This window comes from Salmo trutta, chromosome 35 (genome assembly GCF_901001165.1).
Source record: "Salmo trutta chromosome 35, fSalTru1.1, whole genome shotgun sequence".
NCBI lineage: Eukaryota > Metazoa > Chordata > Actinopteri > Salmoniformes > Salmonidae > Salmo > Salmo trutta.
The window spans coordinates 20,639,077-20,656,016 of NC_042991.1; the positions used below are offsets into that span (position 1 = coordinate 20,639,077).

Here is a 16,940-nt window from a genome sequence, read left to right on the forward strand (position 1 = left end):
CAAGCATGGCAAGCTGAGGAGATGTCCCTGTGTAGAGGAAACTACGTGTGTCTCTGGGAGCAGGAACAACCCTGAGGAGCGGAAGTCACTGTCCAAACAGACCAAGGTCTAAATTGGGACTAGTGGTTTCTGTCCTGTCCTGCCTCTCTCAGTGACCTTGCTGTGAGAGAATGAGGACACAAGGGAATGAACTGGGGATGCATCCAGCATAAGGAAATTCCCAATTCAGTAGATTCTCCATCACCTTTAGGAGGTCACACTAGTCACTAAGGCACCAATACTGATAAAACAGTCCACTATCTAACTCTTAATAGCCCTCTTTACTTCATTGACATATCCCTCTTTGATCATCTCAGTTAACAGTATGAAACCCACTGGAGTGTGGCTCTACTGCCGCTGAAATAACATTGATGGATGATGGTCGATTTTGTACATGGAACTAAAAACTAAATGGCATTGTATGCTGGATACCACTTTCGCTGGGAATCAATGAAAGAGATCAGCCTCTTCACTTGAGAGAGAAAGAGAGGGAGAGACACAGAAAGTGAGAGAGTACGTTAAGAGAGATGGGATGAGTGGAGGGGTGAGCTTGTGTTTCGCCATTCAGTCGGAGGCTCTTGGGTCGGGCCTGGGGGGGATTTACTTTAAGATTAGGGGTGAATGCCTGGTCTAAGGCATAGCTGTCATTCCCTACCAGCTGATAACACACAACACACCGACCGCCCTTTGGCTGAGTGTGTCACCGCGGGCCTGCTAACCTCACACCACACCCACGTTTTTATACTGCATTGGTTTAATTTCATGCACCAACCGCAGAGAGACCTAAGCCTTACCCCAGCATCCACCCCTAGGCCCAGTATCAGGTTACCTCTCCTTGTCACTGGTCCTACAGCAAGACCATACTGTATATATCTGTCTATCCGGCAACAGGCTTCTATCTAAAGACCATTGTTGTTCTCTTTCTCCACACAGTCATTTCAACCAATTACAGTACCAACAGTAACAGCTGCTACCAGCTCAAGTCATTACATCGGGCTGCTGCCTGCTGAACGCTGGAAATGCCAAACGTCAAGTTTCATTTATCTGCACCATACAGGGAGATAGAAACACACACACACACACACACACACACACACACACACACACACACACACACACACACACACACACACACACACACACACACACACACACACACACACACACACACACACACACACACACACACACACACACACACACACACACACACAAAATGAGCCTAAAGAACCAGGAACCAAATCATCTTGTATAACATGTCCCACATACACTGAGTGTTAGGGCTGACCCCATTTAGTTGACTGGTCCATTGTTTGGTTGATAGGCTGTTGGTCGACGGAGAGTTCTTTAGTCGAGCAGTCGCATTTATGTATATATATTACTCAGGTCTATACATATATACACTGCTCAAAAAAATAAAGGGAACACTTAACACATCCTAGATCTGAATGAAAGAAATAATCTTATTAAATACTTTTTTCTTTACATAGTTGAATGTGCTGACAACAAAATCACACAAAAATAATCAATAGAAATCCAATTTATCAACCCATGGAGGTCTGGATTTGGAGTCACACTCAAAATTAAAGTGGAAAACCACACTACAGGTTGATCCAACTTTGATGTAATGTCCTTAAAACAAGTCAAAATGAGGCTCAGTAGTGTGTGTGGCCTCCACGTGCCTGTATGACCTCCCTACAACGCCTGGGCATGCTCCTGATGAGGTGGCGGATGGTCTCCTGAGGGATCTCCTCCCAGACCTGGACTAAAGCATCCGCCAACTCCTGGACAGTCTGTGGGGTCTGAGGATCTCATCTCGGCACCTAATGGCAGTCAGGCTATCTCTGGCGAGCACATGGAGGGCTGTGCGGCCCCCCAAAGAAATGCCACCCCACACCATGACTGACCCACCGCCAAACCGGTCATGCTGGAGGATGTTGCAGGCAGCAGAACATTCTTCACGGCGTCTCCAGACACTGTCACGTCTGTCACGTGCTCAGTGTGAACCTGCTTTCATCTGTGAAGAGCACAGGGCGCCAGTGGCGAATTTGCCAATCTTGGTGTTCTCTGGCAAGTGCCAAACGTCCTGCACGGTGTTGGGCTGTAAGCACAACCCCCACCTGTGGACGTCGGGCCCTCATACCACCCTCATGGAGTCTGTTTCTGACCGTTTGAGCAGACACATGCACATTTGTGGCCTGCTGGAGGTCATTTTGCAGGGCTCTGGCAGTGCTCCTCCTGCTCCTCCTTGCACAAAGGCGGAGGTAGCGGTCCTGCTGCTGGGTTGTTGCCCTCCTACGGCCTCCTCCACGTCTCCTGATGTACTGGCCTGTCTCCTGGTAGCGCCTCCATGCTCTGGACACTACGCTGACAGACACAGCAAACCTTCTTGCCACAGCTCGCATTGATGTGCCATCCTGGATGAGCTGCACTACCTGAGCCACTTGTGTGGGTTGTAGACTCCGTCTCATGCTACCACTAGAGTGAAAGCATCGCCAGCATTCAAAAGTGACCAAAACATCAGCCAGGAAGCATAGGAACTGAGAAGTGGTCTGTGGTCCCCACCTGCAGAACCACTCCTTTATTGGGGGTGTCTTGCTTATTGCCTATAATTTCCACCTGTTGTCTATTCCATTTGCACAACAGCATGTGAAATTTATTGTCAATCAGTGTTGCTTCCTAAGTAGACAGTTTGATTTCCCAGAAGTGTGATTGACTTGGAGTTACATTGTGTTGTTTAAGTGTTCCCTTAATTTTTTTGAGCAGTGTAATATATATATATATAACTTACTTAGGCCTATATTTCAATACTTCTATAGGCTATTGCATCAATCAATCATTCATTCGTTCATGCCATCACACAGCATACGAGACATTCATGCTTGAAATGCAATCAAGCATTTTAGTTTTTAAATGAAACAACAAAGGGAGCTTTGAATAATTAGCCTAAGCAATAAATAAAACACAATTCACGAATGCATGCAACTGTTTTCAGTCTTCTGTAATAAAGGCTTTATCTATATTTTTTCCGTTAGTACAGACTCTCTGGTAAACGTATGTATTTAGTGTTGTTTACACTGTCCCAAATGGTCGGAATGTCAAATGACTATCTTCCTGGCAGAGCTTGTTACTTAAAGATCAGATCAGATTACAGCAGCATACTGTAATTATGTTAGGCCTACTGTTCAAAGGTGCTGCTGGCTAGTTAGTGTGGCTTGAGTTACAAGTAACATGGCACAGCTATGTTACACTGAGAGAAGTGAACATTGCTAGCTTGTTAGCACCTACTGCTACTACAGCTCACTAGCTAGAGTTACACAATGAAAGAGTGCAGTTGTATCAGCTTCCTTATATTTTCTACTTCCAACAGAAATAGCATGTTTCACCAAGTCTATCTTGGACCATCCAGTCGAGGTCAGCATTTGGCTTTGGGGCAGGTTTAAGCTGTATCGATATGTCACCATTTAAAATGAACCTGGCACATTCGGCACAACACAACTTCCATGACTTCCTGTGGAGATGGCTTACTTCAAATGACACCTGAGAGCCAAGCAGGCTAATGATTGGCTCTCTCTATGGCTCTCTGCTGGAGGGGAGGTCTAGGAGAGCCTGGAGACCTGGCAGGCAAAGTCATTATACTTTAATATGGTGGGGCAGTATGGAGGAGAGAAAAGCCTGAACCTCTCTTTCCTCTCTCCTTCTTTCCTTTTTTCTCTCTCTCCCTCCATTTACTCTCTCTCCTGACTCCCTGTCCCCCGGCTACTTCCGTGGCGAGGCGAGGTGAGCTCCACTTTGTCAAATAGCACAGCTAATCTGCTGCCAATTCCCAGAACGTTATCGCCCCCGCCACCCTCCTCCCAGTCCAGTCCAGACACCCCAGCTTTCAGCTCTCTCTCCCAGCCTTGCCCACACCTCCCCCGAGCATTGACACGTCTCCCCCGAGCATTGAAACATTGGGACAGGAACTGCCCTGATTTGAGCAGAGAATGCATTAGGCTATACATTCAGAGCCAACTCCACCATATAATGTAGTTACAACTGACCCACATGACCTTAATGGGTCAAAATGGTGCCTGCTGGACTGGTGTGGACTGCATCATATGACTTTCAGACAAGTGACCACAAAACCCAGTAAATTGGGGTGTAATCGCTGTCCACATGCTCTGGTGAGACTGGAAGGTTAGTCACATGGAGCTTAGGGACAGTGGGTCATAAAGTTTGGACTGACGGCCTTTGGGAACTTGAGCACCACACGCAACAAGAAGTTTCCCTCATCCCTCCCGCTAATTGGGCAACTTTTGCAAATGTGAGTGAGGGAAATGCTGTAAATTAAGACGACTCAATGTATTTTGCAAGATGAGACGTAATAAATACCACTTTGATGTCGTACAAGCAAGCCAAACACCCGTTAGTCCAAATGTGCACTTCATATCTCCAAATCATAAAACCCATAGCATATACACTGTCAATGTTCATGATCTCTATGTTTGATGTACAGCTACAAGATGACATGTCGTCATGTCCTGGGTTGTTCTGAACAGAATGAGCCTGTGTTTGTTTATTGTGAAGAAATTGACACACCTGACTCCTTTCTATACACACCAACATGATAACCAGTTTCTCTGAACTGTCCTGTGAAAGCCTAACACTGTAAGATTGTATTTTATAACTTAGCTAGTCATGTTGGCAATAGAACAAGCTTTCAAATAATTCCCACCTGACCCAGATTGCGGTTTATAATGGAGCGTTTTTGGATTGCGTGAACAACACCAGTAATTGTGTGATGGCGGGGATACAGGGTTGTGTTCCAAACAAAATAACTACACGTCTGCTTGCTCTAGTTCCTCAACGACACAGCTAGGAGAGCTCAAAAAAGTACCTTACAGTTGAAGACTCTTCTTAGAGTCATAAAGTGCATTGAAATGACTTAGGAACTGTGCACACTGTGGAGAGGCCACGTGGAGACACCAGTTAGTCCTCTCACTCAAACCCTTTTCATTTTTTGGTCTTATGTTGCACCTACCCCAAATTTTCCAGGAATTGTCTTATCATCTTACTGAATGTATCCAGAATATGTTCAGATTTCGTTATCAACAAATCAGCTGAAAATTACATGAATGTAAAATGCACAGTTTGGATTCAGTCTTGTGTCAGGTGAATTGTTGTGTCCTCACCTTAGGTCTAATAATATTCCCATAATCTCCACACTGGTCCCTTTAAATTGCTACCATGCTTATTATATTTCATTTAACGAGGCAAGTCAGTTAAGAACAAATTCTTATTTACAATGACGGCCTACCCCGGCCAAACCCTAACCCGGACGACGCCGGGCCAACTGTGAGCAGCACTATGGGACTCCAAATCACGGCCGGTTGTGATACAGCCTGGAATCAAACCAGGGTCTGTAGTGACGCCTCTAGCACTGCGATGCAGTGCCTTAGACCGCTGCGCCACTCGGAAGCCCAAATGCACTTCATATTTCTTCTGTAACACAAATGTCAATTTAGCCCTATCAATATAGGCCAATTGTCACGAGTATAAAGGGTTAAAAGTGTGTGCGACTGTGTATGAACCCGCACAAATGTGTGCACACACACACACACACAAACACATGCACGCACACACACACAAACAGAGCGCCTGAAGGAACAATAAGGCACCAAGCTGGGAGGAGTCAGTGTGTTGACAGGTGAGGGATAGAGCTGTGTGGTCTGGGACACGGAGCCGAGAGACGTGGATGTTCTGCTCCTAAAGCATGGCCTTGGCCTTCACACGCAGCCAGAGGGCACCGCCATGCCAGCTGCAACACACTGTGACCTGCTTATTACCCACTGCTCCCTGTGTTTACGCATACACACGGCTGTTACATGCACTAAACACAGGCTGCAAACCAACCCAACGACCACAGAAGGTCACAATTAACGAGACCCACACTCGTGCTTGGACTTTAATGAACTAGCTAAACAACAGGTTCTGATATACACCTATGTGTCTCTCTCTCTCTCTCTTAATCCCCCCAAAAGATGAGAGGATTTGGGGGACAGGGATAGCAAGCTTTGGGACAAAGCCCTGCAGAGATAGGTATGAATGGTGTATGTGTATGTATGTGTGTGCGTGTGTGTTTTTGTTTCTCCGCTCCAGTGGGTGTGTGTGCGTGCGTGTGTGCGTGCGTGTTTTTGTTTCTCTGCTCCAGTGGGTGTGTGTGGAGAATACAATCAGTAAGCCACAGCTTGGGTGACATGCTTCATTAAACCTCTAATGAAGGGCACCGACCGCTGGCATCCAGCATGTGAGGGCATACCTGTGCCACCGCAGGAGGGGGTGCCAAGAACAGTACCCTCCCTGATGCACAGGAAACAGGGACGAAGCATGTCGCCCTAACGCTCTTCCTCATTGTCCAAAGCAACAGACATTTTGGAGCTTGCTTTGATTGAGTCAAGACCCAGCTGAAAGCTCCTTTTAAGGAAGACAGAAGAGCCAAAAAGGCAGGATATTGTTTATATTTTGGGGCTGAAAAACAGTGCAGGAAAGTTCCCAGATCCAGAATCCCTGGAGAGATTGATGACCACTGTGTTTTCTCTGATACAGGGGCATAGAGAGGACTGACTGCATGAAACAGCACTAGACAATCCTTCAAACATGGGCTATGTGGGTTAGGAAGCATGCTCACACTGGAGCTGCAGCTATGAGACAAGCTATCCCAACCTGCTTGAATGGAAGCCAGAAACACTGATGGAGAACATACTGCATCTGGCAAAATGAATTCTCAATAAGAAACCAGTAAGCAATGTTGTTGATGATTCTTTTCTCAGGAGACTTTCCAAGAACGCCGATTCATTCTCGTGAGAGTGAAAAATAACATCAACAGCAACAGTCATGACTGCTCATGACTTTCATGAGTGATAATCAGCCTACATTTGTCATTTCAGAACAACCCAGTGGAACCTAACTAGCAGACAAGAATGTGAAGACACACAACTCCTCAGGGGTTTCAGATGGTTTAGGTCCTCCAGCAGCAGACTTCTTCCTAGAGAGGGAGGAAGAGAACCAGTCCTGATAACATCAAACCCAGTGGTATTAACCTATATATGCCAGGTGAGGGGGTTGGCCCATCCAGGATAAACAGACCCCATACCAGTGATGCCACTCCCCCCAGGCAGCTACATCCCTCTGTCCCTTCCCTCTCTCCCCCTCTCTATTCTCTACTCTCCGCCCATCTGATTTTCCTCCCATAAACTAGATGACATAGTGTAGAGAGCTGCCAGAGAACCTTCTCGCCTGGTGGACTCCCAGCCTTTCTCCCAGCCTCCTCACCAGACTGTCTGTGACCTCCAGAGCAGAATCTACCCATCCATCTATCCATTAATCCATCCACCCCGCTGGAGCAGGTAAGAACACAATCCTGATGACGATTTGTCTATGCGTGTGTCAACGTTCTCTGTAGTAAGGAGAAGAGGGAAAAAAGGTAATATAGTTCCAGCTAAACTTGGGCTGAAATGATATGATCTACATTAATTTCAAACTAATAACAATGCATTTTTGGAGGGCTCCAAAAAGTATCTTAAATGTAATCACCAGGTCCAGCTCTAACAGGAGTTCAAAAAGATAAAGAAACTCACAAAAATACATGAGAAGTTATACTTGTCTCGAGAGTAATGATGATTTTCTGATACGCAATAGTGTTGTTATCAAGGCTAAATCCTGAGACAATGGTGAACTGCAGTCTGGGACAAAACAGTATTGAACATAACTGTCCTCCTGTCTAAACATACAAAGTAGTTCACAGCACGAGAGACACACCAATCAGAGGCCAGCCATGACCTATCCTCAACACCTACATTTGCATCTGGCAAAGGCCTTGCATTTACTGAAATGAGAGGGTAGTCTGTGGACAGGAAAAGGTTACCACCAACCAACAAATCACACACTGGAGGAAAGAACAGGAATGAAATGACCCATTCTGGCTTGCCTCAGTGCAGGGTTGGGCAGTATCCAGATTTTCATATCGTCATACCGTCCTTGTCTCACACTGGGATTTACGGTATGACCGGCTTAGTACACAAGGGGGTGACAAAAACACACAAAAAAGCCCCTTGGGCGTCAATTACCAGAATGCTAACAAAATTAGCACAAGTAATAGTGAAATTCCATGGAGGCTGCTTGCTAAATAGGCCAATCTGGCTCACAAAGTTATATATATATATATATAATATATATATATATATATATATATATATATATATATATATATATATAGGTAGGAGCTACTGAATGCCATTTTTAGTGAGTTTGGACATTTACATGTGAACGAGAGACATTGTGCAAATGAACAAAGTTTTGATGCATGCTTGTCTGAAGGAAAAACAGTACTGTGTACTAAGAACAGTACTGTGTACTAAGAACAGTACTGTGTACTAAGGATGTCCCTGACAAAAACAATCTTGGTCAACCGAGGTGTCTGTTCTTTTGATCAATCGATTGGTTGAAATTTTACGTGTATTTTTCCATATATAGACACATCCTATGTATTTTAATCAAATCAACCATATGCACTGAGCTTATCTGACGCTTTAAGCTCACTGTTTGATGAAATAATTAAGACACAAATGACTAGAGGGGGTCAAACCGCAATTAATTTGATTGTGCCGGACCGGGCTCAGACTTGCTGCGCTGTGTAAAAAAAATGACAGCGAGTGATGGTGTGACTAGCACCCATTGTCTCTCTCTCGTCACTGCTGCAGCGACCACCACAGAACAGTGTTTATCGCGCTGTCCGTTGTGCTGAAGCTGCAACATAATTACAGCTATTACTGGCTGAAAAGTTCTATAACCGAAATCCCTCATTTGTTTAGGAAAAACATTCCCTATTCCCTCAACCCTTGCTCTCTTTACCTGACACATGTATGCATCGCATGCACGTGACCAATAGGGCCTGACAGCATATCATAATCACATAAAAAAATTGGTTATAACAAACAAAATGGATGCAGAGGACGTGACAAAGTTTACTGGTTGCTCAGGAGGTAAAGGGGAAGTCAGATGTGTGGAATAAATGTGACTAGTTGTGGAAAATACTGGAGATAAAGAAAAAGAAGGTAAGGAGCAAATGCTTCGTGCATATTATGTATGCCAAACAGATGCTGTTAGATTGCAATATCATTTTTCTGACCGTTTGGAACAATGTAAACAACATTAAATAAATTATAAGCGTACCAGAGAGTCTGTTGTAATGTTTTTTTGTAAAGCCTTTATTACAGCAAAGACTAAAAACTGAATGCAATTTACGAAACGGAACGGTTTATTTATTGTTTATGCTAATTATTCAAGGTTCGCTTTGTTATTTTATTTTCAAACTAAAATGCTTGATTGCATTTCAAATCATGAATGGCTCGAATGCTGTGTGATGACATGAACAAATTAATGATCGATTGATACAGTAGCCTATAAAAGTATTGAAATATAGTCCTCAGTAAGTTACGCTATAAAGACTAAACAGGATGCGCTCTTAGGCCTACAGCTCAATGGTGGTTATACAAGGCTGCTATACTAAGCCTACTAATGATAATGACATTACTTATTATTATAATAATAATAATAATAATAATAATAGTAATAATAACAATAAGAAGGGTTATTATTATTATAAATATACATTTTCTGACCATTTGGAACAGTGTAAACAACACTAAATAATAATGCCAGAGGCTATTCTAATGAAAAACAAAGTGTAAAGCCTTTATTACAGCATAACAAAGATTAAAAACAGACCAATTTGTGAAATTGTTTATCCGACTTGTTGTGGGTGTGTGAGGCTTGGTGCTCACGGAATCAGTAGGCTATTAAACAAACACTCAAACAGGCAACAGAAGCAGGATCTGTCTTATTTCTGTGTGTATATATATATATAGATGATTTATAAAGCCAGGCACATTTAACAGTTAGGTTATTGATTATAGACATTATTTAGTTGTGGTTTCCTCTCTCCTCATTTTTCTTAGACAATAAGTCAAGGGCTGTTTTCTCGTCTCCTTATTCTGCTGCTGCCTCCACCGCATTGCTCTCAACACCAATATGCTGATTAACTTTGCTATTGTGCATATAGCAACATTTATCTAGGAAAACGGAGGAGAGGAGAGGAGAAAAAAAACAAGGAAATCAAGCTGCAGTAGCAGCTGTACAGATATCTCATCCAAAGGGCTTTGACTTCTCAAACACGGTAGAAAGCTAACACAATATGATGGTCCAGCTGTGTATTGACCCCTGTTAATGCACAGCTGGACCTGCTCCCGCTTTCTCCCGTTGTGCTATTTCCAAACAAACACGCGACTGGCTCAACTGTTCTGGAGAACTACGGTAAACTTCATAATGTACAATAATGTGACGGGTGAAATGAAGAAGGCAATCTGCTTTATCTCCTAACGTATCTCCTAACCCAAGCCTACCGATAATCACTTCTCATTTCATTGTAATCTATATTTCAATATTACCTGGTGGAAGAGGCTGATATGAAGAGGATTTTTGTTTGAATAGAACAGACATTTTTTAGTCGTCCATTCATTGACCACAGTTCACACTGCTGTATGTACTGTAATTGGGTCTGTTTAACATTGGCGGTCACTGTTGCCTGTGGAGGACACTAACTAATGCTCTCTCCTGTACACACAACCACACTGATGTCCAGTTCCCTGTACATTACTGTGTGATGCCATCATGGAATGTTCAGTTTAACGGCCAAGCCTATTGGAAGCTTTCCTCTCCCTGCCTCCACATGACTTATTATCCCAGCAACTATGCCAAGAGAGCAGAACATTTTAAAAACACCAACATTATTGGCATGGGAATGCTTCTGCCAGGCTTCAGAAGGATTTCCTTCTTAGGTTTGATTCGATTTAATGTTCTTCTTTGTTTTTCACCCACTGGCTCCTTAGAACCATGCCGGCATTTTTATGAAGAAGAATGGTGGGTTTGGGTTTTAAATCAAAACAACGTCCCCGTAGGGTTTCAACTATGGGTGTGCCGATCTCATCATACTCATATTCGTAATTACTTTCACTTTCGAGAGGAGCAAAACATTTCTCTCCCGACACTTCGCCTAAGCCATTAAGATAATCTCCATGCCTAACATTTGTACAATCAAAATAAACTATCTACATTTGTCATTTTATTATCTACATTTGTCGTTGTATTATCTAATGATCTGACGCCCAGTAAACGAACCTGGGCTATAATAAATAATAATAGCAAGCATGGGCTTGGATCACCACATAACGACGTCAGCAATGGAATAATTATACGGACAGACAAAGTAGGCCTACTGCCAAGTTGACAGACAAAAACAACCATATGGCCTCAGCAAAGTCTAGCTTTGATGACTACGGATTCTGATTCATACACGATGTTTGGAGAAGTGGAGGCTTGTGCTCTGAGACGAGTGACTGTGAGTGTTTTGTCTGGAGAAATGAGAGCTGACTAGGCAAGTCAGTTAAGAACAAATTCTTATTTACAATGATGGCCTACCCCGGCCAAACCATAACGACGCTGGGACAATTGTGCGCCGCCCTATGGGACTCCCAATCACGGCCGATTGTGAGACAGCCTGGAAACGAACCAGGGTCTGTAGTGACGCCTCTAGCACTGAGATGCAGTGCCTTAGACCGCTGCGCCACTCGGGAGCCCAATCCAATCTAATCTAATTCAATCGTTGCAGCAGACTCAACCGATACCCTGCACCATTTCTTGACAGACAGAAGAACTAGCCAATAGTTGTTTAGAGCACACAGCGCTTCACACTGTTTGAGTGAAAGAGAGATGCATGCTGGCAGCTGTAAAATACTAGTGGGTGGGTGAACCCAGGGGGCAGTGAATGAATAGATGGTGACATGTTTAGTGGTGCCAAGGGAGATGTTATTATTAATGAACTTATTATGCCCCCTTGTCTTGACATGAAGGAGGGCAACTCTCATGACCACTCCAGAGCTGGAAGCTCTCAGGCTGGGAGCTCCAGTGAACAGCAGGAAATAGCCTAGCATTCCTCTCAACCACAATGGAATGTCAACAACAACTCCAAAACATGAGAAATGTACGAAAATAATGTTCTATGCAGCATTCTACGAGCTGAGATTTCATTGTCTGCTATGAGACAGACTGCTCTCTTAGTGTTTTTTGGCTCTGTAGCAGAGATCTGTAGGAGATCACAGAGCTAGTGATCACAGTGATTAGCCAGGTGCTATAGTGGATAGAGGAAAGGGCCTTAGTCATCACAGATTTATTATCAGGACTCTAGATATTCCTCAGATTCAACATTTAATCCACACTCCCCTGCTCCATGCCCATGCTTGGCACCCCTCTCCCAGTTCCCCTCCCTCCTCCCTGCTGGTGTCCACAGGGTCAGAAGCATGTTTAAGAGGGGTTTAGGTTTGGCTAGTGTTGAAATGGACTCCACCCCTGTGAGATAGCCAAAGGTCAGCCCTAAGAATACCCGCAGGCACATAGCTGGAGCCTGGCAGATAACTGCTGTCAGCAGGTCGTCAGCGGGCCTGGCCACCGTCTGGCCAAATAACTCCCTCCCTTCAGGGAACCAGCAGGGCCCAGGGGAAGAGCTGGGAGAGGGACTCACAGACCCTCACCTTCCCTGGGCATGCCCATCACTGAGGAGACCCGGTGGGGAGAGAGGAGTCTGGAAGGAGGGATAATTCCTGTCTGGATGGAGTAGAGAGAAGTGGGGCTGCTCTGACGATCACAATGCAAGGAAGATATTCTCGGCACAAAATGGCGGAGAGTTTTACCCACAGTAATCTCACCAGCACCACCTCAGCCACTGAGCTGTTTGAATGGGTCACATCAGCAGTCAGAAGTGTGTGTTCCAATAAGGGGTGCGATCTCCAGCAGGTTTTATCATATAACGCACTGCCTGAGATAATGCAGTGAAGCCAGATCAATAGGACACACCTTATACAACTCCTACTTTCTCCACCGTGCAGTTGTCAGACTGCGGGTGCAGTACATGAAACACATATTCCACATATAATCATCGAATAATCATCCACCTACAGCATCACCACCAAATATACCAAAATATACAAAGGCACATTTAAAAACAAGCCAAATACACCCTGAATACCAAACGGATACATCCTGGGTTACAAACATCACTTCAGACCTCGCTCTCGACTCGATAAGCAACTTCTAAACCTCTTAGAGAGAAAAGTACAAAACCGTTCTCCTTTTCAGAAAAAATAGCGGTGCATCCTTCATAATTTCAAATAAGATTGGCCATATCCGGCCAGCTGGAAAAGATCATTTATAGAGAGGAATTAATTATGTGAGAAGACTGGAGGTTGGAGTCCATTTTTATCATCAATCTATTAACCTCCCCTCTGTGTGGTCTGCCTTGAGAGGAGGGAAGAACTGTCCAAACACGCCGGACTCGAGAGCAGAATCACTGGAGATAGGAGATCTGTGATAGATTATAAAGCCTGAGGTTATGAGGCCCCCAAAGTGAGTGGTGTTTGATTATTATTCCTGTTGTTGGCCATGATGGGTTAAGGTGGAGAAAAATGTGTCCTTCAGTTCAACCCTTTAAGTAATGAACAGTATGTGACTGATCATTTCCTCCTGAGTCCGTTCCACAGTGTGTTTCTGTTTGTGTCTTCTGCATGCTCACTGACTCTACCTTCTCTGCTGCCCCCAACCCCCAGCTCAGCTCCACCAGACCCTGGGCACCGGGACCACTCCTGTCACCTCCACCACCTCCCTCCATCACCCACCCCACCACTACACTATCATCTGCACCACCTCTCTGTCCATCTGTCCTGCACTAACCTCCGGTCACCACTAGAGTGCACTCTCGCCCCTTCACTCCCTCTCACTGCCCAGCACCGAGCCTCAGCATGGAGAAGGTGCAGCACACGATGCGCTCGGCCATCCGCAGGGCCTCCATGGTGGTGGACGTGCCCCCCCAGGCCAAGCAGAACTTGCAGGAGCTCTTTGTCAACTTCAGCCTCATCCTCATCTGCCTGCTGCTCATCTACATCATCGTGTTGTTGATGTGAGGGCCTCAGAGGGGCCGGGAGGGGTCAGGCTACAGCCCAACAGGGCCATGACCTCTCAAGAGGGCCAAACAATGGAAGGGGAGGGGAGGAGGGGATTGGGAGGCAAACATGGAGATTATCCTAGTATTTTGTAAACTGGTTTTAAATTGAAAGGAATTTGTGTAGAATAAGATCAGATTCTGTTTTGTAGAGTTTCATATATTCTGCCTGATTTTAATGACACAACTATAATCACTCATTATAACACTATAAAGGTGCAGTGTGTGAGTTGCAGTAGAAGATTGTTGGTCCCAGATGCAGTTTATGTCAGTTCTGTGTCACACACGTCACCCTTCTGTAGCTCTGTCATCCATCCTCCACATCCTGTCACCACCACAGTGTCTCTGCCACCCCTCACTAGAACTCAACACCTACAGCCACCTGGCTACACCACAGTGTCTCTGCCACCCCTCACTAGAACTCAACACCTACAGCCACCTGGCTACACCACAGTGTCTCTGCCACCCCTCACTAGAACTCAACACCTACAGCCACCTGGCTACACCACAGTGTCTCTGCCACCCCTCACTAGAACTCAACACCTACAGCCACCTGTCACCACCACAGTGTCTCTGCCACCCCTCACTAGAACTCAACACCTACAGCCACCTGGCTACACTGGGCTAGACACACACACACACACACACTCACACACTCACACACACGCACACGCAGACGCACACATACATACACACATACACACACACACACACATACGCACACACACACACACGCAAACGCACACACACACACACGCAGACATACATACACACATACACACACACACACACACGCAGACACACACACACACACACACACACACACACACACACACACACACACACACACACACACACACACACAGACACACACACACACACTCACAGACACACACACACACACTCACAGACACACACAGACAGAGGAAATAAACTTACTGACAATATTAACCCAAGGGAATCAGACTTGTATGTGTGTGATGATCATGTGTATGTCTGTGATAGTGTTCCAGTCTCTCACTGGGCCCCTGTTTTCCCTCCCAGACCTCTGTAGCTGAACCAACGAGCACCACAGCACAGCGAGGGCTAAGCAGGGGGATGTAACGATCCATCAAACCATCTCCATCCCTGGTCTTCCTGAGGACACCTCCAGAATTACCCTCTTAACTGAAGAGCTTTGCCCAGAATTGATCACTCTGCCTGGGGCATTTGCAGCCTCAACCCAGCCTCTCCATGTCGAGTGAAACCATGGACCTGGTCAACAACCGCGGACTCAACCTGATGCTCAACTTCCTCCTCATCATCATCATGCTGCTCCTCATGCTTGTCCTGGTCAAACTCATGTAACCTCTGACCTCTGACATACAGTATGACCTCATGGCATAGGTTGAGCAATTCCAGTCCCCAAGGGCCACAGGGTCTGATGGGAGTCCCTCTACCTCTGATTTGGTCATATAAATACACCATGACTTCAGCTAATTATTATTCAACAGTTCACATCAAAAATCACTGAAGAAAGGCCATTGAACCTGTTGGAGTAGAAGTAAACATTGTGAGCTTTTGGAGAGTAGAAAAGAGTTTGGGATTCCATGAGATCGTTACATGGGATGGCAAGACTCAAAATATGAATTAACAGGAGGATGAAACTCCACCCACTGATGCTAAAGAAATGAAATAAAGTTGACATGGCATGATCAATAGAACGCCCTCCTTTACACTTAGTTTACCTCCCTCTAGTGGTAGAATCACCAAACTGCACCCCATCTACTTCTGGCCAGGGCACTGAACACAGAGACACATCCATGCTCTCTGATCCTCACTGTAGAGTTGTGGTTTATATGAGCCATAGAGAGCAATCATTTCAAAGCTTTAACGCTCACAGTCACTGACTATTCAAAGCTATTAGGACCAAAGCACATGTTACAACTGACAACTGAAATGTAACTGAAAATGATTAAAGCCATAGTCCTTTGCTGTGTGATATGAGTTGTTTATGTAACTGTTGAGTGAAGCTTAGGGTCCTTCCCTTTGGAGACTCAGATTGCTCTTCATCTAGTAGCTGATAAGTACAACAGATACCTGACTAAATAAAAACTTTTCAGTGAGATATATAATATTGTAACTACAATATCCTAACATAACTGAGTGCTGTAGTGCAAATGTTTCCGTGTTCAGTAGTAGTAGTTGATTCATTTGTTTTGTCAGAGTAATGAACAGCTAGAGAGTAAATACACCAAACCAGCTAAACACAGAGAAGCTCTCTACAGTCTGAAGATGAAACAGGCATGACTACTGCAGAAGTGTTGTCGTGTTGTCTACCTGCAGGCGCTGGTTCCACTTTACACTTTCTTATGTCACACGGCATTTTCTAAAGAATGTCATAAAATAAAGATAAAATACACAAACTATAAAGCATTTGTCTGTCTTCATTCAAAATTGACTTCATTAAAATGATGGAATGCAGGTGCTTTTGTCTCCAGGAAAAACGTCAACGCCTCAGACGCCCACCAGAGGGCGTCATGCCCTCATATTTAGTCCTACATGAACCTGCACAATTTGGAGGGAAATACTGACCAGCTTTGAGTACAGACTCATCACATATTGTGCTGAAAATCTGGCAGGTTAACACCCACAACAACAAACTAACAGCATTCAGTTCACTTGACAGAGTCCCCTGACTAGCTGTCTAACAGATACTGTAGCCTACTTCCTTCCAGTTCTCTGCTGCCAATGACTGGAAAAATCTGGAAAAACTGCAAAAATCACTGGAGACTTATGTCTCCCTCTCTAACTTTAAGCATCAGCTGTCAGA

The 16,940-nt window shown here is 44.8% G+C and overlaps 2 protein-coding genes across 5 annotated transcripts in view; one reads left to right on the top strand and one right to left on the bottom strand.

Annotated features, from left to right (window-relative positions):
• The window catches only part of LOC115174838 (centrosomal protein of 85 kDa-like), a 91,044-nt gene that overhangs the window by 22,198 nt on the left and 51,906 nt on the right, over positions 1–16,940 (bottom strand). The window lies entirely within an intron of this gene.
• Positions 6,976–16,540, top strand: LOC115174839 (cardiac phospholamban). Of its 3 annotated transcripts, XM_029733771.1 has the most exons (3): positions 7,000–7,427; positions 13,737–14,086; positions 15,173–16,540. In XM_029733771.1, the coding sequence occupies exons 2-3, from the start codon at positions 13,929–13,931 to the stop codon at positions 15,180–15,182; spliced, it is 168 nt and encodes a 55-aa protein (XP_029589631.1). In that variant the 5' UTR covers positions 7,000–7,427; positions 13,737–13,928; the 3' UTR covers positions 15,183–16,540. The 3 variants fall into 3 exon arrangements, 2 of the variants coding, with proteins under 2 accessions (XP_029589632.1, XP_029589631.1); XM_029733772.1 differs by lacking the exon at positions 15,173–16,540 and having other exon boundaries at positions 6,976–7,427; positions 13,737–14,090; XR_003871847.1 differs by lacking the exon at positions 13,737–14,086 and having other exon boundaries at positions 7,252–7,427.

Excerpts from the sequence above, each read along its gene's own strand:
- LOC115174839 (XM_029733771.1), top strand. The coding sequence starts at position 13,929 with ATGGAGAAGGTGCAGCACACGATGCGCTCGGCCATCCGCAGGGCCTCC.